Raw genomic sequence first — 26,253 nt, forward strand, 5'->3', positions numbered from 1 at the left:
CAGGAAGTTATTTTTCTTAGTGACCCAACGACCCAACACCTGTGTGCTGCACTACGGTATTTTCTATCCAATCACCTCCTACTACCCAAAAACCCCTAGGAGAAGAACATGAAGAAGAAAGAAGAAGGACAAGAGAAAAACCCTAAATCCTCCATCTTGTCTCTTGTTCTCTAAACTACTTTTTCACCCAGTGATTTAGAAAACTTTCTAATCTACACACTCACACTTTTCCTATCTAACTTTAACATTTGTTTTCATGTATCACCATGAAAACATGCTCATGAATTTCGTATTATATGAAATTCAGTGTTTCTTTGAATCCTAGAAGTAAGTATTAAAAACAAGGGGACACACTCAGACTCCAACATGTTATCTACCTTTAACTGATCCAAGGAGCTATTAATCATAATGCTGCCTTAATTAATAGGATTAGTCACCCAAGTCTCAGGCTAGATAGTGAAGACACAGGCAAGCAGCTTAGCAGAAGGTTTTCTAGGAACATAAAGAAGGAATCCAGGACTTTGTTCTGTATTTTCCTTTAAAACAGCTCTGAGAAATCCCCAGGATACTCATGTTAAGGAGAAAAGTCCTACATGATTTACATGACCCTGCTGAGCTTCCGAGATCAGGCGGGATCGGGCGCTCTCAGGGCGCTCTGGCCGTAGGCGCTGCTTCCCCTCTCAGGAGCGCTCACCTTCCTGCCGTGCCCCGCAGCCTCACCAACACAGCCCAGACACGCAGAGCACACAGCCCGGCCACCAGGGCTGCCTATGGCCACAGCGGACTCGGAGCCACAGCCAGCAGCACACAGGCCACACAAAGCACAAAACCCACACCAGGCCAGGCACACAAGGCACACAAAGCACACCAGCCACCTGTGCCCACAAGCTCCTGCCCCTCGCCAAGGCTGCCCAAGGAGAACAAGGCACCTGCCGGGACCTGTGCTACTGTTCAAAGTTATTAGTCTCTGCCATATAACAGGAAGAGATGGTCCAAAATTAAATGGCCTCAATGTCACCAGGAGTTCTTCACACAGTGCAGGTGTGACATTTGAAAGCAGACAGACTACAGTCCTTTTTTTCTGTGTAACTTCTGGCTGCAAGTCTGTGGCCATAGGGAGATGCCACAATGTGTCATTTAAAAATCATCATTTTTAAAAGCCCAAACAACCAACCACAGCTTCATCTTTCTTGGAGGACTTCATCAGTTTATTCCATAACAGGAGCACAATCTAACCAAGAGAACACAGAACTGTCATTCCAAATACATGGGCTATGCCCCTTCCACTTGGCTAAGGGGCTGGATTTCCATCAGTGACCACAAGCCAGGACTTTCAACAGTGTTTGCTGCCTTTTTCTCTAAGGCATCATTTGGGATATTTTATGGCCTTTAATTAAATGCAAAAAAATGCTATCTTTTCAAATACTTTGTAAGGAACTGAAAAGACAAACTTTCCACAGCCAAACAAAAATAGTGTGTATGTCTCTAGATGCATATATGGAGGTGGAAAAAGACAAGAGGATGGAAGATAAGAAAAAATAGGATTTTTTCTTAATAGGATTTTTCTTAAAATAGGATTTTTCGTCTGGGATTGGGGGGAGGAGAGGAGGGAGGGGCAGGAATGGGACAGTGCTCCAGGGTCTGTGGCAAACAGCAAAGAAAAATATGGAGAGGTGTCAGAGAAGTAGAGGTGTCAGAAAATTAAAGGTGTCTCCAATAACATAACTATTTGAATTTTAAGATGGAGTGTCTGTAGGCAGCTAAGCAGGGAGATGACAAGGATGGGAGTGTGAAAGAGTTAAGGATCAAAGGAATTGCTCGGGATGGATCTATCTGTGAATAGCACTAACACAAGTTTGCTGCCATTTTAAGCACCAAGTGCTCCACTCAGCCATACTTTGAGATCAAGTTCCTGTAAAAGTATATATTTAAGTTACGTATGAGGGCATTTCTTCCCACAGGAACAATTTGAGCTATTCCTGCAAAGGCAGGCAGCTCAATATTTGAGATATAGAGTGGTTCTGCAAGGAGATCTGTTTTCTTAGACTGATGGACTTGGAATACAAATATGAGTCCGATGTTTCTTGTGACACCCATGTCTGGAAGTTTACAGTAACCCTGAGGTGATGGCCCTGCTTCAAATTCATGCATTATGTCAATGAAGAACTGTGCATGGACTGGAAAAGCTGCTAAGCCGTATTTTCCCAGGAGACTGAGCTGTGTGAAATCATCTAAGATGAGTGTTTCATGGGGCTTTCCATTTCTGTTCCTGTTGGGAAGGCAGATTGCCTCAGTGAGCTGAGCAGTGAGTCATGAAGGTCACACAACAAAAAAAAGTAGAAAAAACTATTTCAGTTGGAAGAGTCCTACACCAGTCATAGAATGACAGAATCATAGAATGGCTTGGGTTGGAAGGGACTTTGAAGATCATCTAGTTCCAATCACGCTGCCACGGGCAGGGACACCTTCCTCTAGAGCAGGTTACTCCAAGCCTTGTCCAGCCTGCTCTTGAACACTTTCAGGCACGGAGCACCCACGGCTTCTCTGGGCAACCTGTTCCAGTGCCTCACCAGCCTCACCCTAAAGAATTTCTAACATTTCATCTAAATGTACTTTCTTTTGGTTTCAAGCCATTTCCCCTTATCCTATCACTACATGTCCTTTAAAAGTCTCTCCAGCTTTCTTGGAGCCCCCCTTTAAGGTGCTTTAAGGTTGCCCCAGAGCCTTCTGTTCTCCATGCTGAACAAACCAAACTCTCTCAGCTTGTCATCGTAGGAGAGGTATTCCAGCCCTCTGATCCTATCCATGGTCTCCAGCAGTCCCATGGCCTCCTTCAGCTGCTTGAATCAATTCAGGGCTGAGCAAAATGTTAAGAATGTTATTCAGCTCATTGTCCAAGTACCTCTCAAACAGACAGGCTTGGAACCATCAATCATCTCTTTAGGAAGCCTGTTAGGAAGTGTTTGACCCATGTCTATTGATAAAAATGCTTGCTAAACCTCATCTAGCTCAGTTTGGAACCATTCCCATCTGTCTTATCACTGGATACCGGGGAGAAGAGATCAGCACCTTGCCTTCCTCAGGTGTTTGGAGAGAGCAAAGAGTTTGCTGCTCAGCCTCATTTCCCCCAGCTGCCAGCACTGCTGGGTAATTCCCCCTTTTGACCAATTAATGATGCTGTGTTTCATTTGCCCCAGCATGACGTTCCCTGGGGGCACACTGCTGACTCCTCTTTAGCCAACTCCCCCAGATCCTTTTCTGTAGGGCTGCTCTCCCCCCACTTCTGTCCAAACCTATTCTTGTGTCCAGCTTGACTTTTTTTCTTAGTGTTGACCTCTACAATTCTGCATCACCAGCAGACTCTGCTGATTATGTCCTCACATGCTTCTGCTAAATTTATTTGGCCCATCTCAGCTTTTATCCGTGTATCTACTTGTCCAAATTAGAGGATACATATGAAAATATTTCCCAGCCTTGTTTGTGCATTTCTCACGGTCAAATACATACATTGCTTTGAATTGAAGAAGTATTTCAATAGGTGAATGAAAACTATCAGCATTATACAAGGCAAGGTAGAAATGCAAATTAGAGGGAGAAGTTGGTTTTAAAGACACAAGCGATTAGGGCCAGTCACATCGGTTAGTTTTGATTGCAAGGCCACAACTTAGACCTAGTGCTTGGGATTTTCCACAGAAGCATTCAGTCTGGCTTTGATGACATTGAGTTATGAGGCATCTACTCTTTTCTTCATGTTTTGATTTACTGGCCATTCACTCCACATTACAAAAAAAAAAAAAAAAAAAAAAAAGTTTGATAAGTATTTTCTCCTGAATTTTTGTATCTTTTGTACCCATAGTATTGTTTGCTGCTAGATGAAAGAGTTATTTCATATCCTGTACTTTTACCCTGAGAAGGCAGTTAGAAACTATGATCAAATAACCCCTCAGTCCTCTTTTTGGTAAGTACATTGATCTCTAAAAGATCTATTTAAAGAGTAAAACTGGGGGGGGAGAGGGCAATGATCATTTTACTTGCATGCTCCTGTAATTACTGATGCCATGGGAAAGATATTTATTACAACAATATGTCTGGAACTGTACAACATATAGAGAAATGTGTGCTCTCCAAATTTACTTGGATTATCTCTAGGTTTTTCCTAAGACTGCATTTATCTTGCATTGCCTTGACTGTCAATGCATCATTGCTTTTATGTTCTTAGAGGAGCAAGAACGAAGACACTCTGAAATGGTATTAGAATTCCAACCTGGATTTCTTCCAGTGCTGTTCAGCATAAGTAATTGAAACCCAATATTGTATTTTTATATACTCTGGAGCATTTCTTCCAAGGGGCAAAATTCTACTCACTTACTGTTGTGTAGGTTATAAATGACATTGTGCATTTCTTCGGATCCATTCTTTTAGCCTGGGATTGAGATTTTCTGAGGTGGAACAAGCCCTTTGGAGTTGGGATCGAGCCCTTTTGGGGTCAAATGGAGCTGTTTTGCGTGGGATTGAGTTGTTCTGAGGTGACAGATGGATCCCTCCTGGCTTTTGGAGTGCAAAGAGATGGAGATGAGAAGCAAACTGTGGCCAAAGGAGAAGGATAAGCAGCCAGGTGTATTGCCAAGGTGGATTCCAGGAATGTGCCCAAGGTGGCTCCTCCAGTGAGGGATGGAGCTGCAGCAGCGCACGAAGCTCTTCCCGCACTCGGGGCACTCGCAGGGCTTCCCTTCCGTTGGTGTCGGGTCAAGTGAGAGCTCTGTGAGAAGCTCTTCCCACACTGGGAACACTCGTGGGGCCTCTCCCCGCTGTGGAGGCGCCGCTGCTTGACCAGGTTGCTGTTGTGCTTGAAGCCCTTCCTGCAGTCGGGGCAGCGGAAAGGCCTCTCATCCCTGTGAATCCGATAGTGCCGGAAGAGAATGGATCTGTTGGGAAACCTCTTCCCACACTGAGAACACTCGGAGATCCCTGTTCTGCTCTGGGAGCGCTCCTGGTGTTGATCCCAGTCCCTGTGCTGGCCTCGCTCTCAGTCTCGGAGCAGTCCCGGGGCACTCCCGGAGCCGATTCCGGTCCCGGTGTCGATCTCAATGGCGCAGCGGTGCCGGTCCCGGTCTCAGTCCCGGTCCCGGAGCGGTGCCGCTCTCGGTGCCGGTGCTGGATTCAGTCCCAGTCTCAGGCCCGCTCTAGGCCTCAGTCTCGGTCTCGGTCTCCATCTGGGTCTCGCTCCCAGTCCCGGTGCCGCTGGAACCGAGCCCTTTTCGGGTGATTTCAGGTCCCTTTTGGGCGTTTCAGGCCACTTTGGCTGATGTTGGGGCCCTTTGGGTGATTTGAGGCAAAACCAGCGACTTTCAGGGTGGACCTTGCACCCATTTGGGAGATCCCAGGGTGATTTTAGGCCATTTGGAGTGGGTTTGACACCGCTTTGGGCATTTTTATGCCCTGGTGGTTGCACTTTGGACTCCTTGGGATGATTTTAACCCCATTTGGCTGATGTTAGGCCAAACTATGCGGATTTAGCGCGCAGTTTAGGTCCCTTTATATGATTTTGCTTTTCTCCATTGTTTATTGAAATTTCAGCAGATTTAACACTTCTTTTCCCAGCTTTTTTATCAAAATCTTCATAAAAATTGCCCCAAATGTTCTCAAAATCCTACAAAATTCCAGAAAAACTCCACAAAATTCCACAAAAATCCCCCAAAACTTCCTGAAATTCCCACAAAATTCCAGAAAAATACCACCAAATTCACCAAACAGATTCAAAATCCTGAAAATTCCAGAAATATCCCACAAAATTATAGAAATATCCCACAAAAATCCCTAAAGCTTTTAAATATCCCACAAAATTCTTTAAAAATTCACAAAAATCCACAAAAACCCCAGAAATTACAGAAAAATCTGATGCAATTACACAGAATTCCACTAAATTCCAAAAATATCCCAAAAATCAAATTTGAAAAAACTCCAGAAATATTCCAGAAAAAAATCCAGTGAAACACCACAAAATTCTTCACGTTTTCTCAACATCCACAAAATTCAAGAAAAATCCCAGGAAATTGCAGAAAAATACCAAAAATTCCCTAAAACTTCTCAAACCCCAACCAAATTCCAGAAACATTTGATAAAATCTCCACAAATTCCCAAAAAATTTAAGAAAAAGCCCACAAAATCCCCTAAATTTTTTCAAAACCCAACCAAATTCCTGCAACATCTCACAAAATCTCCACCAATTTCCACAAAATCCAGGAAAACTCCCTCACAATTTTCCGACTCTCCTCCAAATCCCGGAAAAATCCCACAAAATTCCAGAAACATCCCACAAAATCTCCTCAATATCACAGAAAATTCTAGAGAAAGTCCACAAAATTGCAGAAAAATGCCACAAAATTCCCTCAATCTTCTCCAAACATTACCAAATTCCAGAGACGCCTCACAAAATCTCCACCAATTTCCTCAAAATCTAAGAAAAATCCCTCAAAATTCGTCAAGTCTTCTCCAAATCCCACAAAATTCTAGAGAAATTCCACAAAATTCCAGGAAAAATCCCACAAAATCCCCTAAATCTTCTCAAAACACAACCAAATTCCTGCATCATCCTACAAAATCTCCACAAATGTCCCACAAAATCTAAGAAAATTCCCTCAAAATTCTTCAAGTCTCCTCGAAATCCCACAAAATACAAGAGAAATCCTCAAAATTCCAGGAAAATGTTACAAAATTCCTTCAATCTTCTCAAAACCCTACCAAACTCCAGCCACATCCCACAAAATGTCCACAAATGTCCACAAAATTCAAGAAAAATCCCACAAAATTCTTCAAGTCTCCTCAAAATCCCACAAACATCCCACAAAATCCCACAAAATTGCAGAAAAATCTCAAAAATTCCCCAAATTTACTCAAAACACAACCATATTCCTGCAATATCCCACAAAATCTCCACAAATGTCTAGAAAATCTAAAAAAATTCCCCCATAATTCTTCAAGTCTCCTCAAAATCCCACAAACATCCCACAAAGTCCCACAAAATCTCCTCAATATCCCACAAAATTCTAGAGAAATTCCACAAAATTCCAGCAACATCCCACAAAATTCCCTGAATCTTCTCAAAACCCAAACAAATTCCTGCAACATCTCACAAAATCTCCAACAATTTCCACAAGATCTAGGAAAAATCCCACAAAATTCTTCAAGTCTCCTCCAAATCCCACAAAAATCCCACAAAATTCCAGAAACATCCCACAAAATCTCCTCAATATCACAGAAAATTCTAGAGAAATTCCACAAAATTGTAGAAAAATGCCACAAAATTCCCTAAATCTTCTCCAAACATTACAAAATTCCAAAGACATCTCACAAAATCTCCACCAATTTTCACATTATCAAAGAAAAATCCCACAAAATTCTGGAAAAGCCCCACACAATTCCCTCAATCTTCTGAAAACCTTACCAAATTCCTGTAACATCCCACAAAATGTCCACGAATGTCCACATAATTCAAGAAAAATCCCACAAAAATCACTAAATTTCCTCAATATCCCACAAAATTCCAGAACCATCTCACAAAATCTCAACAAATTTCCACAAAATTCAAGAAAACTCCCACAAAATTCTTGAAAGCCCCTCAAAATTCTGGAAAATCCTCACAAAATTCCCTAAATCTTCTCAAAACATTACAAAATTCCAAAGACATCTCACAAAATCCCCACAAATTTCCACCAAATCTAAGAAAATTCCCTCAAAATTCTTCAAGTCTCCTCCAAATTCCAAGAAATTCAAGAGAAATCCTCAAAATTCCAGGAAAATGTTACAAAATTCCTTCAATCTTCTCAAAATCCTACCAAACTCCAGCAACATCCCACAAAATCTCCAACAATTTCCACAAAATCTAGGAAAAATCCCTCAAAATTCTTCAAGTCTCCTCAAAATTCCACAAACATCCCACAAACATCCCACAAAATCTCCTCAATATCCCACAAAATTCTAGAGAATTTCCACAAAATTCCAGAAAAATCCCACAAAATTCCCACAATCTTCTCAAAACACAACCAAATTCCTGCATCATCCTACAAAATCTCCACAAATGTCCACAAAATTCAAGAAAAATCCCACAAAAATCACTAAATTTCCTCAATATCCCACAAAATTCCACAGGCATCTCACAAAATCTCCACAAATGTCCCACAAAATCTAAGAAAATTCCCTCAAAATTCTTCAAGTCTCCTCCAAATCTCACAGAATTCGAGAGAAATCCTAAAAATTCCAGGAAAATGCTACAAAATTCCTTGAATCTTCTCAAAACCTGACCAAACTCCAGCCACATCCCACAAAATGTTTACAAATTGCCACAAAATTCAAGAAAAATACCACAAAATTCTTCAAGTCTCCTCAAAATCCCACAAACATCTCACAAAATCTCCTCAATATCCCACAAAATTCTAGAGAAATTCCACAAAATTCCAGGAAAAATCCCACAAAATTCCCTCAATCTTCTCAAAACACAACCAAATTCCTGCACCATCTCACAAAATCTCCAACAATTTCCAGAAAAATCTAAGAAAAATCCCTCAAAATTCTTCAAGTCTCCTCCAAATCGCACAAAATTCTGGAAAAGCCCCTCACAATTCCCTCAATCTTCTCAAATTTCTACCAAATTCCTGCAACATCTCACAAAATCTCCACAAATGTCCACAAAATTCAAGAAAAATCCCACTAAAATCACTAAATTTCCTCAATATCCCACAAAATTCCACAACCATCTCACAAAATCTCAACAAATTTCCACAAAATTCAAGAAAACTCCCACAAAACTCTTGAAAGCCTCTCAAAATTCCAGAAAAATCCCACACAATTCCCACAATCTTCCCAAAACATTACAGAATACCAGACATCTCAAAAAATCTCCACACATTTCCACAAAATCTACGAAAATTCCCTCAAAATTCTTCAGGTCTCCACCAATTTCCACAAAATTCAAGAAAACTGCCACAAAATTCTTGAAAAGCTCCTCAAAATTCTAAAAAAATCCCACAAAATTCCCTAAAACTTCTCCAAACAGTACAAAATTCCACAGACATCTCACAAAATGTCTACAAATTTCCACAAAATCTAAGAAAAATCCCTCAAAATTCTTCAAGTCTCCTCGAAATCCCACAAAATTCAAGAGAAATCCTCAAAATTCCAGGAAAATGTTACAAAATTCCTTCAATCTTCTCAAAACCCTACCAAACTCCAGCCACATCCCACAAAATGTCCACAAATGTCCACAAAATTCAAGAAAAATCCCACAAAATTCTTCAAGTCTCCTCTAAATCCCACAAACATCCCACAAAATCCCACAAAATTGCAGAAAAATCTCAAAAATTCCCCAAATTTACTCAAAACCCAACCATATTCCTGCAATATCCCACAAAATCTCCACAAATGTCTAGAAAATCTAAAAAAATTCCCCCATAATTCTTCAAGTCTCCTCAAAATCCCACAAACATCTTACAAAGTCCCACAAAATCTCCTCAATATCCCACAAAATTCTAGAGAAATTCCACAAAATTCCAGCAACATCCCACACAATTCCCTAAATCTTCTCAAAACCCAACCAAATTCCTGCAGCATCTCACAAAATCTCCAACAATTTCCAAAAAAAACTAAGAAAAATCCCCCAAAATTCTTCAAGTCTCCTCAAAATCCCACAAACTTCCCACACAGTTCCAGAAAAATCCCACAAAATTCTCTAAATTTTCTCAAAACCCTAACAAATTCCTGCAAGATGTCCCAAAATCTCCACCAATTTCCACAAAATCTAGGAAAAATCCCTCAAAATTCCTCAAGTCTCCTCCAAATCCCACAAAAATCCCACAAAATTCCAGAAACATCCCACAAAATCTCCTCAATATCACAGAAAATTCTAGAGAAAGTCCACAAAATTGCAGAAAAATGCCACAAAATTCCCTAAATCTTCTCCAAACATTACAAAATTCCAGAGACGTCTCACAAAATCTCCACCAATTTCCTCAAAATCTAGGAAAAATCCCTCAAAATTCTTCAAGTCTCCTCCAAATCCTACAAAATTCTGGAAAAGCCCCACACAATTCCCTAAATCTTCTCAAAACCCAACCAAATTCCTGCAACATCCCACAAAATCTACACGAATGTCCACAGAAATGCCAAAAAAATCCCCAAATTTCTTCAATATCCCACAAATTTCCAGAACCATCTCACAAAATCTCAACAAATTCCCACAAAATTCAAGAAAACTCTCACAAAATTCTTCAAGTCTCCTCAAAATCCCACAAACATCCCACAAAATCCCACAAAATCTCCTCAATATCCCACAAAATTCTACAGAAATTCCACAAAATTCCACGAAAATCCCACAAAATTCCATCCATCTTCTCAAAAGCCAACCAGATTCCTGCAACATCTCACAAAATATCCACCAATTTCCAAAAAAATCTAGGAAAAATCCCATAAATTCTTCAACTCTCCACCAAATCCCACAAAAATCCCACAAAATTCCAGAAACATCCCACAAAATCTCCTCAATATCAAAGAAAATTATGGAAAAGCCCCACAGAATTACAGAAAAATGCCACAAACTTCCCTAAATCTTCTCAAAACATTACAAAATTCCAGAGACGTCCCACAAACTCTCCACCAATTTCCATATTATCTAAGAAAAATCCCTCAAAATTCTTCAAGTCTCCTCGAAATCCCACAAAATTCTGGAAAAGCCCCTCACAATTCCCTCAATCTTCTCAAATTTCTACCAAATTCCTGCAACATCTCACAAAATCTCCACAAATGTCCACAAAATTCAAGAAAAATCCCTCAAAAATCATTAAATTTCCGCAATATCCCACAAAATTCCATAACCATCTCACAAAATCTCAACAAATTTCCACAAAATTCAAGAAAACTCCCACAAAATTCTTGAAAGACTCTCAAAATTCCAGAAAAATCCCACACAATTCCCACAATCTTCTCAAAACATTACAAAATTCCAGACATCTCAAAAAATCTCCACACATTTCCACAAAATCTAAGAAAATTCCCTCAAAATTCTTCAGGTCTCAACCAATTTGTACAAAATTCAAGAAAACTGCCACAAAATTCTTGAAAAGCTCCTCAAAATTCTAAAAAAATCCCACAAAATTCCCTAAACCTTCTCAAAACATTACAAAATTCCACAGACATCTCACAAAATGTCCACAGATTTCCACAAAATCTAAGAAAATTGCCTCAAAATTCTTCAAGTCTCCTCCAAATTCCAAGAAATTCAAGAGAAATCCTCAAAATTCCAGGAAAATGTTACAAAATTCCTTCAATCTTCTCAAAACCCTACCAAACTCCAGCCACATCCCACAAAATGTCCACAAATGTCCACAAAATTCAAGAAAAATCCCACAAAATAATTCATGTCTCCTCAAAATTTCTACAAACATCCCACAACATCCCACAAAATTGCAGAAAAATCTCACAAAATTCCACAAATTTACTCAAAACCCAACCATATTCCTGCAATATCCCACAAAATCTCCACAAATGTCCAGAAAATCTAAAAAAATTCCCCCATAATTCTTCAAGTCTCCTCAAAATCCCACAAACATCCCACAAAGTCCCACAAAATCTCCTCAATATCCCACAAAATTCTAGAGGAATTCCACAAAATTCCAGCAACATCCCACAAAATTCCCTCAATCTTCTCAAAATCCAACCAAATTCCTGCAACATCTCACAAAATCTCCAACAATTTCCACAAGATCTAGGAAAAATCCCTCAAAATTCACTGAATTTCCTCAATATCCCACAAAATTCCAGAACCATCTCACAAAATCTCAACAAATTTCCACAGAATTCAAGAAAACTCCCACAAAATTCTTGAAAGCCCCTCAAAATTCCAGAAAAATCCCACACAATTCCCTAAATCTTCTCAAAACATTACAAAATTCCACAGACATCTCAAAAAATCTCAACAAATTTCCACAAAATCTACGAAAATTCCCTCAGAATTCTTCAGGTCTCCACCAAATACCAAACTATTCTGGAAAAGCCCCACACAATTCCTTAAATTTTCTCAAAACCCAGCCAAATTCCTGCAACATCTCACAAAATCTCCAACAATTTCCAAAAAAAACTAAGAAAAATCCCCCAAAATTCTTCAAGTCTCCTCAAAATCCCACAAACTTCCCACACAATTCCAGAAAAATCCCACAAAATTCTCTAAATTTTCTCAAAACCCAACCAAATTCCTGCAAGATGTCACAAAATCTCCACCAATTTCCACAAAATCTAGGAAAAATCCCTCAAAATTCCTCAAGTCTCCTCCAAATCCCACAAAAATCCCACAAAATTCCAGAAACATCCCACAAAATCTCCTCAATATCACAGAAAATTCTAGAGAAAGTCCACAAAATTGCAGAAAAATGCCACAAAATTCCCTAAATCTTCTCCAAACACAACCAAATTCCTGCACCATCTCACAAAATCTCCAACAATTTCCAGAAAAATCTAAGAAAAATCCCTCAAAATTCTTCAAGTCTCCTCCAAATCGCACAAAATTCTGGAAAAGCCCCTCACAATTCCCTCAATCTTCTCAAATTTCTACCAAATTCCTGCAACATCTCACAAAATCTCCACAAATGTCCACAAAATTCAAGAAAAATCCCACTAAAATCACTAAATTTCCTCAATATCCCACAAAATTCCACAACCATCTCACAAAATCTCAACAAATTTCCACAAAATTCAAGAAAACTCCCACAAAACTCTTGAAAGCCTCTCAAAATTCCAGAAAAATCCCACACAATTCCCACAATCTTCCCAAAACATTACAGAATACCAGACATCTCAAAAAATCTCCACACATTTCCACAAAATCTACGAAAATTCCCTCAAAATTCTTCAGGTCTCCACCAATTTCCACAAAATTCAAGAAAACTGCCACAAAATTCTTGAAAAGCTCCTCAAAATTCTAAAAAAATCCCACAAAATTCCCTAAAACTTCTCCAAACAGTACAAAATTCCACAGACATCTCACAAAATGTCTACAAATTTCCACAAAATCTAAGAAAAATCCCTCAAAATTCTTCAAGTCTCCTCGAAATCCCACAAAATTCAAGAGAAATCCTCAAAATTCCAGGAAAATGTTACAAAATTCCTTCAATCTTCTCAAAACCCTACCAAACTCCAGCCACATCCCACAAAATGTCCACAAATGTCCACAAAATTCAAGAAAAATCCCACAAAATTCTTCAAGTCTCCTCAAAATCCCACAAACATCCCACAAAATCCCACAAAATTGCAGAAAAATCTCAAAAATTCCCCAAATTTACTCAAAACCCAACCATATTCCTGCAATATCCCACAAAATCTCCACAAATGTCTAGAAAATCTAAAAAAATTCCCCCATAATTCTTCAAGTCTCCTCAAAATCCCACAAACATCTTACAAAGTCCCACAAAATCTCCTCAATATCCCACAAAATTCTAGAGAAATTCCACAAAATTCCAGCAACATCCCACACAATTCCCTAAATCTTCTCAAAACCCAACCAAATTCCTGCAGCATCTCACAAAATCTCCAACAATTTCCAAAAAAAACTAAGAAAAATCCCCCAAAATTCTTCAAGTCTCCTCAAAATCCCACAAACTTCCCACACAGTTCCAGAAAAATCCCACAAAATTCTCTAAATTTTCTCAAAACCCTAACAAATTCCTGCAAGATGTCCCAAAATCTCCACCAATTTCCACAAAATCTAGGAAAAATCCCTCAAAATTCCTCAAGTCTCCTCCAAATCCCACAAAAATGCCACAAAATTCCAGAAACATCCCACAAAATCTCCTCAATATCACAGAAAATTCTAGAGAAAGTCCACAAAATTGCAGAAAAATGCCACAAAATTCCCTAAATTTTCTCCAAACATTACAAAATTCCAGAGACGTCTCACAAAATCTCCACCAATTTCCTCAAAATCTAGGAAAAATCCCTCAAAATTCTTCAAGTCTCCTCCAAATCCTACAAAATTCTGGAAAAGCCCCACACAATTCCCTAAATCTTCTCAAAACCCAACCAAATTCCTGCAACATCCCACAAAATCTACACGAATGTCCACAGAAATGCCAAAAAAATCCCCAAATTTCTTCAATATCCCACAAATTTCCAGAACCATCTCACAAAATCTCAACAAATTTCCACAAAATTCAAGAAAACTCCCACAAAATTCTTGAAAGACTCTCAAAATTCCAGAAAAATCCCACACAATTCCCACAATCTTCTCAAAACATTACAAAATTCCAGACATCTCAAAAAATCTCCACACATTTCCACAAAATCTAAGAAAATTCCCTCAAAATTCTTCAGGTCTCAACCAATTTGTACAAAATTCAAGAAAACTGCCACAAAATTCTTGAAAAGCTCCTCAAAATTCTAAAAAAATCCCACAAAATTCCCTAAACCTTCTCAAAACATTACAAAATTCCACAGACATCTCACAAAATGTCCACAGATTTCCACAAAATCTAAGAAAATTGCCTCAAAATTCTTCAAGTCTCCTCCAAATTCCAAGAAATTCAAGAGAAATCCTCAAAATTCCAGGAAAATGTTACAAAATTCCTTCAATCTTCTCAAAACCCTACCAAACTCCAGCCACATCCCACAAAATGTCCACAAATGTCCACAAAATTCAAGAAAAATCCCACAAAATAATTCATGTCTCCTCAAAATTTCTACAAACATCCCACAACATCCCACAAAATTGCAGAAAAATCTCACAAAATTCCACAAATTTACTCAAAACCCAACCATATTCCTGCAATATCCCACAAAATCTCCACAAATGTCCAGAAAATCTAAAAAAATTCCCCCATAATTCTTCAAGTCTCCTCAAAATCCCACAAACATCCCACAAAGTCCCACAAAATCTCCTCAATATCCCACAAAATTCTAGAGGAATTCCACAAAATTCCAGCAACATCCCACAAAATTCCCTCAATCTTCTCAAAATCCAACCAAATTCCTGCAACATCTCACAAAATCTCCAACAATTTCCACAAGATCTAGGAAAAATCCCTCAAAATTCACTGAATTTCCTCAATATCCCACAAAATTCCAGAACCATCTCACAAAATCTCAACAAATTTCCACAGAATTCAAGAAAACTCCCACAAAATTCTTGAAAGCCCCTCAAAATTCCAGAAAAATCCCACACAATTCCCTAAATCTTCTCAAAACATTACAAAATTCCACAGACATCTCAAAAAATCTCAACAAATTTCCACAAAATCTACGAAAATTCCCTCAGAATTCTTCAGGTCTCCACCAAATACCAAACTATTCTGGAAAAGCCCCACACAATTCCTTAAATTTTCTCAAAACCCAGCCAAATTCCTGCAACATCTCACAAAATCTCCAACAATTTCCAAAAAAAACTAAGAAAAATCCCCCAAAATTCTTCAAGTCTCCTCAAAATCCCACAAACTTCCCACACAATTCCAGAAAAATCCCACAAAATTCTCTAAATTTTCTCAAAACCCAACCAAATTCCTGCAAGATGTCCCAAAATCTCCACCAATTTCCACAAAATCTAGGAAAAATCCCTCAAAATTCCTCAAGTCTCCTCCAAATCCCACAAAAATGCCACAAAATTCCAGAAACATCCCACAAAATCTCCTCAATATCACAGAAAATTCTAGAGAAAGTCCACAAAATTGCAGAAAAATGCCACAAAATTCCCTAAATCTTCTCCAAACATTACAAAATTCCAGAGACGTCTCACAAAATCTCCACCAATTTCCTCAAAATCTAGGAAAAATCCCTCAAAATTCTTCAAGTCTCCTCCAAATCCCACAAAATTCTGGAAAAGCCCCACACAATTCCCTAAATCTTCTCAAAACCCAACCAAATTCCTGTAACATCCCACAAAATGTCCACCAATGCCCACATAATTCAAGAAAAATCCCACAAAATTAACTAAATTTCCTCAATATCCCACAAAATTCTATAACCATCTCACAAAATCTCAACAAATTTCCACAAAATTCAAGAAAACTCCCACAAAATTATTGAAAGCCCCTCAAAATTCTGGAAAATCCTCACAAAATTCCCTAAATCTTCTCAAAACATTACAAAATTCCAAAGACATCTCACAAAATCCCCACAAATTTCCACCAAATCTAAGAAAATTCCCTCAAAATTCTTCAAGTCTCCTCCAGATTCCAAGAAATTCAAGAGAAATCCTCAAAATTCCAGGAAAATGTTACAAAATTCCTTCAATCTTCTCAAAATCCTACCAAACTCCAGCAACATCCCACAAAATCTCCAACAATTTCCACAAAATCTAGGAAAAATCCCTCAAAATTCTTCAAGTCTCCTCAAAATTCCACAAACATCCCACAAACATCCCACAAAATCTCCTCAATATCCCACAAAATTCTAGAGAATTTCCACAAAATTCCAGAAATATCCCACAAAATTTCCTCAATCTTCTCAAAACACAACCAAATTCCTGCATCATCCTACAAAATCTCCACAAATGTCCACAAAATTCAAGAAAAATCCCACAAAAATCACTAAATTTCCTCAATATCCCACAAAATTCCACAGGCATCTCACAAAATCTCCACAAATGTCCCACAAAATTCAAGAAAATTCCCTCAAAATTCTTCAAGTCTCTTCCAAATTCCACAAAATTCAAGAGAAATCCTCAAAATTCCAGGAAAATGCTACAAAATTCCTTGAATCTTCTCAAAACCTGACCAAACTCCAGCCACAGCCCACAAAATGTCCACAAATTGCCACAAAATTCAAGAAAAATACCACAAAATTCTTCAAGTCTCCTCAAAATCCCACAAACATCTCACAAAATCTCCTCAATATCCCACAAAATTCTAGAGAAATTCCACAAAATTCCAGGAAAAATCCCACAAAATTCCCTCAATCTTCTCAAAACACAACCAAATTCCTGCACCATCTCACAAAATCTCCATCAATTTCCAAAAAAATCTAAGAAAAATCCCCAAAAATTCTTCATGTCTCGTACAAATCCCACAAAAATCCCACAAAATTCCAGAAACATCCCACAAAATCTCCTCAATATCGCAAAAAATTCTGGGAAATCCCCACAAAATTGCATAGAATGCAACAAACTTCCCTAAATCTTCTCAAAACATTACAAAATTCCAGAGACGTCGCAATAAAATCTCCACAAATTTCCACATTATCTAGGAAAAATCCCTCAAAATTCTTCAAGTCTCCTCCAAATCCCACAAAATTCTGGAAAAGCCCCACACAATTCCCTAAATCTTCTCAAAACCCTACCAAATTCCTGGCACATCCCACAAAATCTACACAGATGTCCACAAAATTCAAGAAGAATCCCTCAAAAATCACTAAATTTCCTCAATATCCCACGAAATTCCAGAACCATCTGACAAAATCTCAACAAATGTCCACAAAATTTAAGAAAAATCCCACAAAATTTATGATAAGCACCTCAAATTTCCAGAGAAATCCCACAAAATTCCCTAAATCTTCTCAAAACCCAACGAAATTCCTGAAACATCCCACAAAATCTCCATCAATTCACAGAAAATCTAAGAAAATTCCCTCAAAATTCTTCGTTACCTCAAAATCCCAGAAAATCTCACAAAAATCCCTAACTATTTTCAAAACCCTACCAAATTCCAGCAACATCCTACAAAATGTCCTCAAATATAAAAAAAATTCATGAAAAATCCCACAAAATTCTCTAAATCTCATCAAAACCTTAACAAATTCCAGAAACATCCCACAAAATCTACACAAAGGTCCATAAAATTCCAGAAAAATCACACGAAATTCCCTAAATCTCAATTTCCCACAAAATTTCATTAAAATCCCACAAAATTCCCTAAATTGTCTGAAAACTCAAAACATTTAGCAAATGCCCCAATTTCTCATCTCCTATTGAATATTTTTGTTTTGGAGGCAAATTAAATTGAGATACATTAACTTTTAAAGATATCAATGCCATTGTTCTTTGCACTTCTCGAGCAATCTGTGGAGCTGTCCAGTCTGCTTTTCCATTTTCTTCACAAATTTTGGAGTTTCCTGATTGGTGTCCTTTGCAGTGAATAATTGCTACTTGTTCAGGTTTTTGTATTGCTTTTATCAATTGCAGGACTGCATCTTGATGTTTAATGTGTGTGCCTTGAGAAGACAGCAGTCTTCTTTCTTTCCGCAGCACTCATCCCCTTCATCCAGGGCTTTTGCAATTAGTCCATAGTCCATGATCCACAGGCAGCACCACCCTGTCATCCCAAGGAAGACTCGCAGCTCATGCACGTTTTGGGGTTCTGGAATAGCACAAATAGCTTGAATACAATTAGTACCCAGCTTACATTGCCCTGGTGAGATTTCACATCCCAGGGAAATCACACTCTGCCAGGCAATTTGTGCCTTTTCTTTCGACTCCTTATATCCTCCCATTCCCAGCTGATTTCAAATTTCAATTGGTACCTTTATGCAGGTTGTTTTCTCTTCTGTAGCTATCAGTATATCATCAACATACTGTAACAGCAGGTATTGTTTTCTCGGTACTTGCCCATTCTCGGTCCAAATCTCCAGCTCCTTCCCCAGCTGGCTTCCAAATAGGGTTGGACTGTTCTTGTATCCTTGTGGGAGTCGTGTTCAGGTGAGCTGAGTTTTCCTACTATTTTCTGGACTTTCCCACTCAAAGACAAACAGTTTCCTACTTTTTTTGTCAAGGGGTGTGCAGAAAAAGGCATCTTTTAAATCAAGTACAGTAAACCATTTCTCTTTCTCTTTTATAGATGTTAACAATGAGCAAGGATTAGCTACCACTGGGTAAATATCTTTAGTTATTCCATATATTGCTCTCAAATCCTGCACCAGTCCTTATTGGTCAACACAGAAATTTGGGCTCCAGTGTTAACTACAAAAGTAAAAAGTGGATGTATAGGACCCACTATTATGGAGAAACAGCTCAGACTATTCAGCCTAGTCTTCACAGAAGTATGGAGAACATCGTTTATTTCTATCTTCAGCACACTTTTATAGGGTTTTACAGGGTCCCTGGGCTAAGCAAGTTACTCTTGGTTAATCCACACAGGTTTACATTTTTTCTCTTATACACAAGGATATTGTTTTGCTTCATTCTCTCTGCTTCAGGAAAGTTTCAAGGACATGAGCCTTTAATATCACAACTTATACCAAAGGCTGGTTTGTGCAGACAGGCCTTTACTAAAATATCATGCCCACCTTCTGTTCAAATATTCTCTACACACTATTGCTGTAATCAGTATGTCTCCAGTTTTGTTATCTCTAGTGAGCATTTGAAATAAAAGCAACCTCTGCCTCTCTGCTCACCCAGGAGAGGCAGAGTTCCCAGTTTCCCTGATTCTGAGGCTCTTTGGGCTCCACTCCCAGAAGCTGAGAAGGAGACGGCTTTGGCTCACAGCCCAGAGCCTGTGGAGCTGTGCTGGGTTATCCAATGGGGCATTCCATACAATGAACTTGGGACAGTGCCAATTAGAAACAACTTCACTCAACTTTGAAGTGAGAAGCCATCTATTACCTTGCTGGGGACCCCCTTCTTTATCTCCAGTGACCACCAATACTGGCAGTGAGAGATTTCTTTTCTCTTGTCTGGGTTTTCCTTAAGAGAACCAATGCATCTAACACCTTTGCTTTCTCTGATTTTTCTTCTGCCATTTTTACAGGTCCATCATTTCTACTGGAATGAATTAGCTCTTTTGGAGGGTAAATTTGATTCAGGAGAGGGGTTTCCCCCTCTTCTGTTTCTTTTAGCGAGTCAGCATTTTTGAATTTTCATCATGGAGAGCTGCTCACAACAGATTGATCTTACTCTTTTCTTCATTGAATTGTTTTTGCAAAATTTCAACTAAGTTTTAGAAGGAGTCTATTCTAGTTCTTTCCTCACTTCTTTGCTTAAAGCCAGTTTTTAGAGCTGCTGTAAAACAAGCTCCCAAAACTGAGCAGAGTAGAGTTTGATTTCTGCCCAGTTTAAATTTTATTTCACCTTGTAAAGAACATACTCTATCAATCACATTTTCCAAATTAAACCAGTAACTAAGCACCCACTTTTCCCCTCTTGGTGAAGGTCTGGCATTGTGTTTTGCTAACAGAGCATAAAATGGAGCTTTAACTTCTGCACTGCCCTCTTCAGTCATTTTTACAAAGGGAAAACCACTACAGGGAGGTATAAACTTCAATTATACACACCCACCCACACACACACACACCCACCCACACACACACACACACACTGCTTTTTGCTTCCCTGTGTGGGTAAAAAGACCAAATCTGCTCGGGAGGCACTCTTTCAGTTTAAAATTCTGATTGTCTCTTTGCTACACCAAGCACTCAAAATTCACACACACAACAACAAAAACATTCCTGCCCTTTTGCACTAAGAGATCATTTGTGAAATTCTGCAGACAGAGCCCTCAAGTGAGTGTGGGGTGCTTTTCACCTCGGCGTGTGCAGTTTGTGGGAAATTCGAGTTGCCCCCCTTGCTTTCTAGACACCGCTCACTCTCTTGGGAGTGTCGGGCTGGGTGCGGCTGGAGCAAAACATCTTTCCCCTAATACAGACTGCACAACAAACCTGCAGCCCCTTCTGTCTGTCAGAAATCCTGTCCGTGACTCCAGTTTAAATGTCACGATTCGCTAACGCCAGTGGGAGTCGCGAGAAGTTTCTTTGATCTCAGAGGGCACAAAGGACACAAAGGGATTTCAGTTGAAATCACAACAGCAATAATGTACATTTATTTTAGTGATAACAAGTGTTATGTGATAGAGGAGAGGGAGTGAGAGAGAGAGAGAGGAGAAAGAAAACAAAGTAAAGAAAGAGAGAGGTTATAGCTACCAACAGATGAGACAGTGTCACAGGGGTCTTTTTCCATGGGGAGATCTCACCAAAATCAATTCAGCCTTATGTAATTCTTCCCCAAAGTGACCTTGTTTCCAATGTGCTAAGAAGCACCCCAAAGGAGAAGTACCTGCTATGAGAGCATTGCTGCCCAAAACCCCTTTAAGCTTCTCCATGTCACAACTACAATACACCACAAATGCCGAACCTGCGACGCTTTCGCAGTCGTCTGACGGACGGCGCCCAGGCAATCCCAACAGGAATTCCTTTAGCCCAACCAAGCACAGCTTTTGCTGCGTCTTATTGGCAGGCACCCAAACCAAAGTGAAAGCACCTTACCTCTTCTCCTGGGGACGCTGTGAGCAGCGCAGACGGTCGCGGCCGATGGGCTCCCCGAGAATCCCTCAGTGCCGGCTGGAGCAGGATCGGGTCGCGAGCTCGCTCAGCAGCACTCACAAGGTCCCATCTGGGTCACCAAAATGTTAGAGTTCAGGAACACACATCATCACACAATGATTATATGCAGGTGCTTTATTGAAGAGCTCTGGGTGTCAGGGGTACACAGACCCAAATCTGACCCATCTTGCTTTTGAGCTGAACATATTTTATACTCTATCGTTATACAGCTTAGATATTAATTATTAAACTTACATTGTTCTATTGTATGCATTGTTTTTACCCAAGCATGGATTTCTCGTGATCCCACCCCAGCCCCCTAACATTGTTCCTCATGTTCTTTAAACAATAATTATATCTAATCACATCTAACAATTCTATCATTTATCATATATTGATTACACAGGTGCAGTTTCACATGATCTTTAGCAAGCACAAGGCCTAACATTTCCCAGGGCCTACTTTTCCCAGGGCTTGTCAAGCCTCACTTTCTTTCTGAGTTCCCGAATTTCCTAAGATTTTAAAATGTTTTACGATCACCTCCAGACACAAAGAGTCCTGTCTGAACAGTCACAAAGCTACATCTATTTTTAATTTTAACTTTTATCAATTTTTCCAGAGCCTGCTGGCTGTGTTCAAGGTTTTCTCCCTATTTCCTCCCTAGTGCACATTCTCCAGAAACTCTGCTTTTACATCCTTTTGCATTGATTAAAGTTACCTGCAATGACGAGTCAATCCAAACCATGGGAAAACTTGAACTTAAATGTGTACCTAGGAAAAATATCTGCCTCCCACATCTGAAGCCATGAGCTGCCAAGTACTGTCCCCACTGTCATACCCTGTCCCCTGGAGGTGTGCTGATGCCATTTCAAAGGGGTTGCCAATGAAAACAATTTTGAATATTTTGGTAGTTTCCACATTGGCATTAAAAGCCTTGACAAGAAAAATCACAAGTCAAGATTTCTAGGATTCTTCCATACCAAAGCTGTCATTCTCACCCTGGATTTTAGAGTGTCTGAACAGTCAGACAAGGTTTTAGTTTCAGACTCTACAAAGTCCCTGCTGTTTGGCGATCCCATTCCATCAGCATATAGTCCTGATGATTCCTTTAGGCAGGAGCAGCAAAGGCAAGAATGAGCCAAACAAGCTGTTCCTGTGTTCTCATATCCTGCACAGCAGTAACTGGGAATTAGAATGGATTCAGGAGACAATGGGTGCACAGGGAGCCACCAAGACTTTGGGATGCTGAAATGGACCAGCCCGGTGCCCGTGCCCAGGCTGCACCGCGCTGAGCTCCAACTGGACGATCAAACAATGGTTGAATGGACACACCATGGGCCACTGGAGACTCCTACTCCTAGTTCTGTGAGCTACACTATTCACCTGTCATTCACCAGATGATGTTTTCATCTTTGCTTGAAATCCAGGAGAGGAAAAGGTCAACATGGAAAAGTGTTCTCCCAGTTCTAGTGACAGCTGTGCCTGCACACCACCTGTGCCCATGGCAGGGTGGTTGGAGACTGGATGATGTTGATGATACTTTGCAACACCAAGTGCTCAGGGATTCTGGGATTGCCCAAGTGGAGAGCAAAACTGAGCTGTGTAAGTCCCTGCTTTTTTTCAGCACATGCTGCTTCTTCCTTTGTTCCAAGCAAGTGCAGGATTTGGTTTCATGTGTCTTTAAGGTGCCTGGACAGAAGAGAGGGAGGGCAGCTGCAGCACAGGGCTCCTGCCCCATCAGACTCTCTCTCTCTCTCTCTCTCTCTCTCTCTCTCACTCAGGATGGTGCCAATGCCGCTGCCTTGGGACACCTGAGTGTGGAAGGCGAGCTCGGCCTCAAGCACGGCCATCCAAGTCAGTCACAGGCACAGGCTGCAGCTGAAGCTGGCAAGCGTTGTTGTAAGGCTGCAAGTGAAGAGAATGCCATTGTGGCCAACTCTGCTGAAGCCTTTTGCCAAAGCAAAGGCAATTGTGCCCACAGCCTCCCCCTGTTTGGCACCTGGCTGCTGCGGACGCCTCAGCGCGCAGGTGCCGACGTTGGGGCTGATGCTGTTCCTGGGCACACTCTGCTGCTGTTTCTGTGGGCTCCAGAGCCGCTTGGGCAGCAGCCACTGGGCAGCCCTGCCGGAGGAGACATCGCCACCCTCCCCATGGTGGCAGCAGCTCTGTGGGCCCCGAGCTCTGTGTCAGGGGGGCCTCGGTCACAGCAGCGTGGCCTGGGCAGCCGCGAGGGCCCGGGCTGGCCGCCAGCCCTGCCTCTGCCCACTGCCCCTTCCTGGAGGCACCCAGTGGCCATGGCCTGGCAGCAGCCCCCTGCCCTCCATGTCCCCAGCCAGCCCAGCCCGGGCACCTCGGGCTGTCCCCACCCTCCCGCTGGGGTGGTGTCCCAGCCTCCAGGCCTTCTGCTGCAGGCCTGGGGGACATTTTGGGGCAGCACCGGAGCAGCCGGGTGTAAGGGACCAGGCGGCTGCCCGGGGGCTGCTTATGGCCTCTGACACCCGATTCCTCAGGGCTTTCCACCACCCCGGCTCCTCCAGGGCCTTCTGTCCCCTTGGAACCTCCTGCCACCCACTCCCTCACACATCCCCCTCGTGCCTTCCCACTGCCTTGTCCCGTCTGGGCCTCCGCAGCCCCTCATCCCTTCACGGCCTCCCAGCACCCCGTGCCCTCAGGGGCTCCCCCAGCCTGGCCCGGCAGCAGCGCCGCAGCCCCACAGGAGCTCCAGCAACTCCTCAGCCATCACGGCAGCAACACACGGGCAGCAGGACACAGATGGCGCTTCCTGCCTGCCACAGGGCTTGTGGCTTCAGCACAACCACCAAAGGCCAAGGGGCTTCTGGCCATTTCCCCTGCACCACTGCACGACCCGGCAGGTTGCTGAACACAAGAACCCTTTTCCCTCTCTTCCCCTATGCCCCGCACACCCTGGGCAGCAAAAGAAAGGTCTTGGGACTCTTGTGGCTTAGAACATATCCTATATTATTTACATACTAGATGGAAACGAAACGAAGAAAAGAACAATCTCTATGACAAAAAAAATAACAGATGGCCCATGTGGCCCCAGAAGACAGAACCTCTCAGCCCTAACATATCCTATATTATTTACATAGTAAAAAGAAGATAAAAAAGGAAAAGAACAACCCTTATGAAATAAAAAATCCTGGCTGGCCCATGTGGCCCCAGAAGACAGAGCCTCTCAGGTCAGCGCTGAGCACATCTCCAGCAGCGCAGCCAGCCCAAGCCCGACAGACGAGGCCGTGTCCTCCATGCCCTGAGGATTTGGTCTTGCATCCTCTGCAGGATGGAATATCGGGCACACTGGATGGCCCGGAGGACATACAGTGTTTCAAGTGCCAGGTCTGACACGGCACAGCTTCTGTCCTCCGTCAGGCGTTCGAGGGCTGCAAGAGAGACGAACAGAGCTACGGTCAGATCCCAGAGCTGTGGGGGCCCAGCGAGAGCCCCCTGCCAGGGCCATGCCAGTCGGCTCTTGCCTTGGCCAGGAGGGAGCAGGGACCAAAGGGGTCAGCCCGAAGCTGCTGGCCACAAATGCCCCACGTGGCCCTGAAATCTCACTGTGCTCTGCCCACACCGCCCCTCATCGGCACAGGGAGCAGAGCCCTCCACAGCCTGGCCAGGGCTGCAGCTGCCCCCGACAGCCAACACTGTCAGCCCGCTGCCATGGCTCACCTCTGCACAAGACCTGGAGCTCTGCCTGCTGCCCCCTCAGCTGCTCCCCGGCCATCGCTGAGAACACAGAGCCTGTCAGGGTCCCAGCAGCACAGCTCCCGCCAGCGGCGCTGCCAGCCCTGTGGCCACACAGCCTCCTGCCCCGGCAGGGCTCAGCCCGGGCCTTTGCCGCATCCTGACTCAGCCCAAGGGCACGGCTGCCAGAGGCCGGCAGCAGCAGCCCCGAGGGCAGCCGGGGCTCCAGGCCGCCGGGCCCGGGTCCCGCTGCCAGCCGGGGCTGGGGCCGAGCTGCGGCGGGGCGGGGAGGGAGCCCGGGCTCGGGACTCACCGATGACCCTGATGGCCGCCGCTCGCAGGGTCTCCTGTGGGTCCTGCAGGTACTGCAGGGCCCGGCGCAGGTGCTCGGCCAAGGGGATCCTGTGGTCGGCCAGCTGGAGAGAGCGGCAGGAGGGAAGGGTTGGCGCGGGCTCTGCCCCTCGGCCGGGCGCTGCTGCCTGCGCCCAGTCCCGGACTCCCGTGCCCGGCCAGCCCTGAGAAGCCGTGCGGCCCCCGGGTGCAGCAGTGGGCAGGGGCACAGCTGCCAGCCCCACACACTGAGCACCGGGGCCAGGGGACTTCTCTAGCCTTTGGCTGGCGCTTGCAGGCTGCCCTTACCACGAGCTTGGCAAACTTCCACAGCTTCTCCTTCCTCACAGCTTTTTCCAGGTCTGGCCTCTTCAGAAAGCCAGTCGCGCGAAGGAGCGTTGTCCGAGAGGCCTGGGGAGCAGCAGAGCCGCAAATGGCCCCACAAGCCAGGGCACAGGAGTGTCCCAGTGCCAAGGGCTGGAGGAGGCTGCAGCCTGCAAGCCTGCGTCAGGGCAGGAGGCAGCTGAGCCCCCTGCCAAGGCGCAGCAGCAGCCCAGGAGTCCTCACCTCTGCCACATGCCGATTCTCATCTTGGCAGTGGAAAAAGAGTGGGAGCAGGCTCTGGTACACTCGTTCCTTCAGGGGCTTTCTTCCTTCTTCTTCTGCTGAAGACATCACTCTTCGAAGGAGAGACATGGAGAGCAGCTGCACCTGGCTATCAGGCTGTATGAAAGGAAGGAAGGAAAAATGACCTCATCATTGGCTTCTTGTGGCCCACATTGGCGCAGGCCTGCAAATGCACAGGGCACAAAGTGTCCGGGCAGCAGGCAGTGGCTGTGGCTGGGGCACAGAGCCTTACATTGTCCAGGAGTTTCAGGAGCGGCTCAGCCAGCTGCAGGGCCCTGCGCCGGGATATTGGGGTGTCTTCATCCAGGAAAATAT

General features: G+C 42.5%; 1 protein-coding gene across 1 annotated transcript; it reads right to left on the minus strand.

The window, feature by feature from the left end:
- Positions 1-444: 444 nt before the first annotated feature.
- LOC147646037 (uncharacterized) lies at positions 445-26,028 on the minus strand. Its single transcript, XM_086873984.1, has 4 exons — positions 25,879-26,028; positions 25,621-25,722; positions 25,295-25,397; positions 445-449 (listed from the first exon to the last, which is right to left on the minus strand). Exons 1-4 carry the CDS (start codon positions 26,005-26,007, stop codon positions 445-447), a joined length of 339 nt encoding a protein of 112 aa, XP_086730110.1. The 5' UTR covers positions 26,008-26,028.
- Positions 26,029-26,253: the final 225 nt, after the last annotated feature.

This window comes from Cyanistes caeruleus, unplaced genomic scaffold (genome assembly GCF_971803275.1).
Source record: "Cyanistes caeruleus unplaced genomic scaffold, bCyaCae1.hap1.1 HAP1_SCAFFOLD_130, whole genome shotgun sequence".
NCBI lineage: Eukaryota > Metazoa > Chordata > Aves > Passeriformes > Paridae > Cyanistes > Cyanistes caeruleus.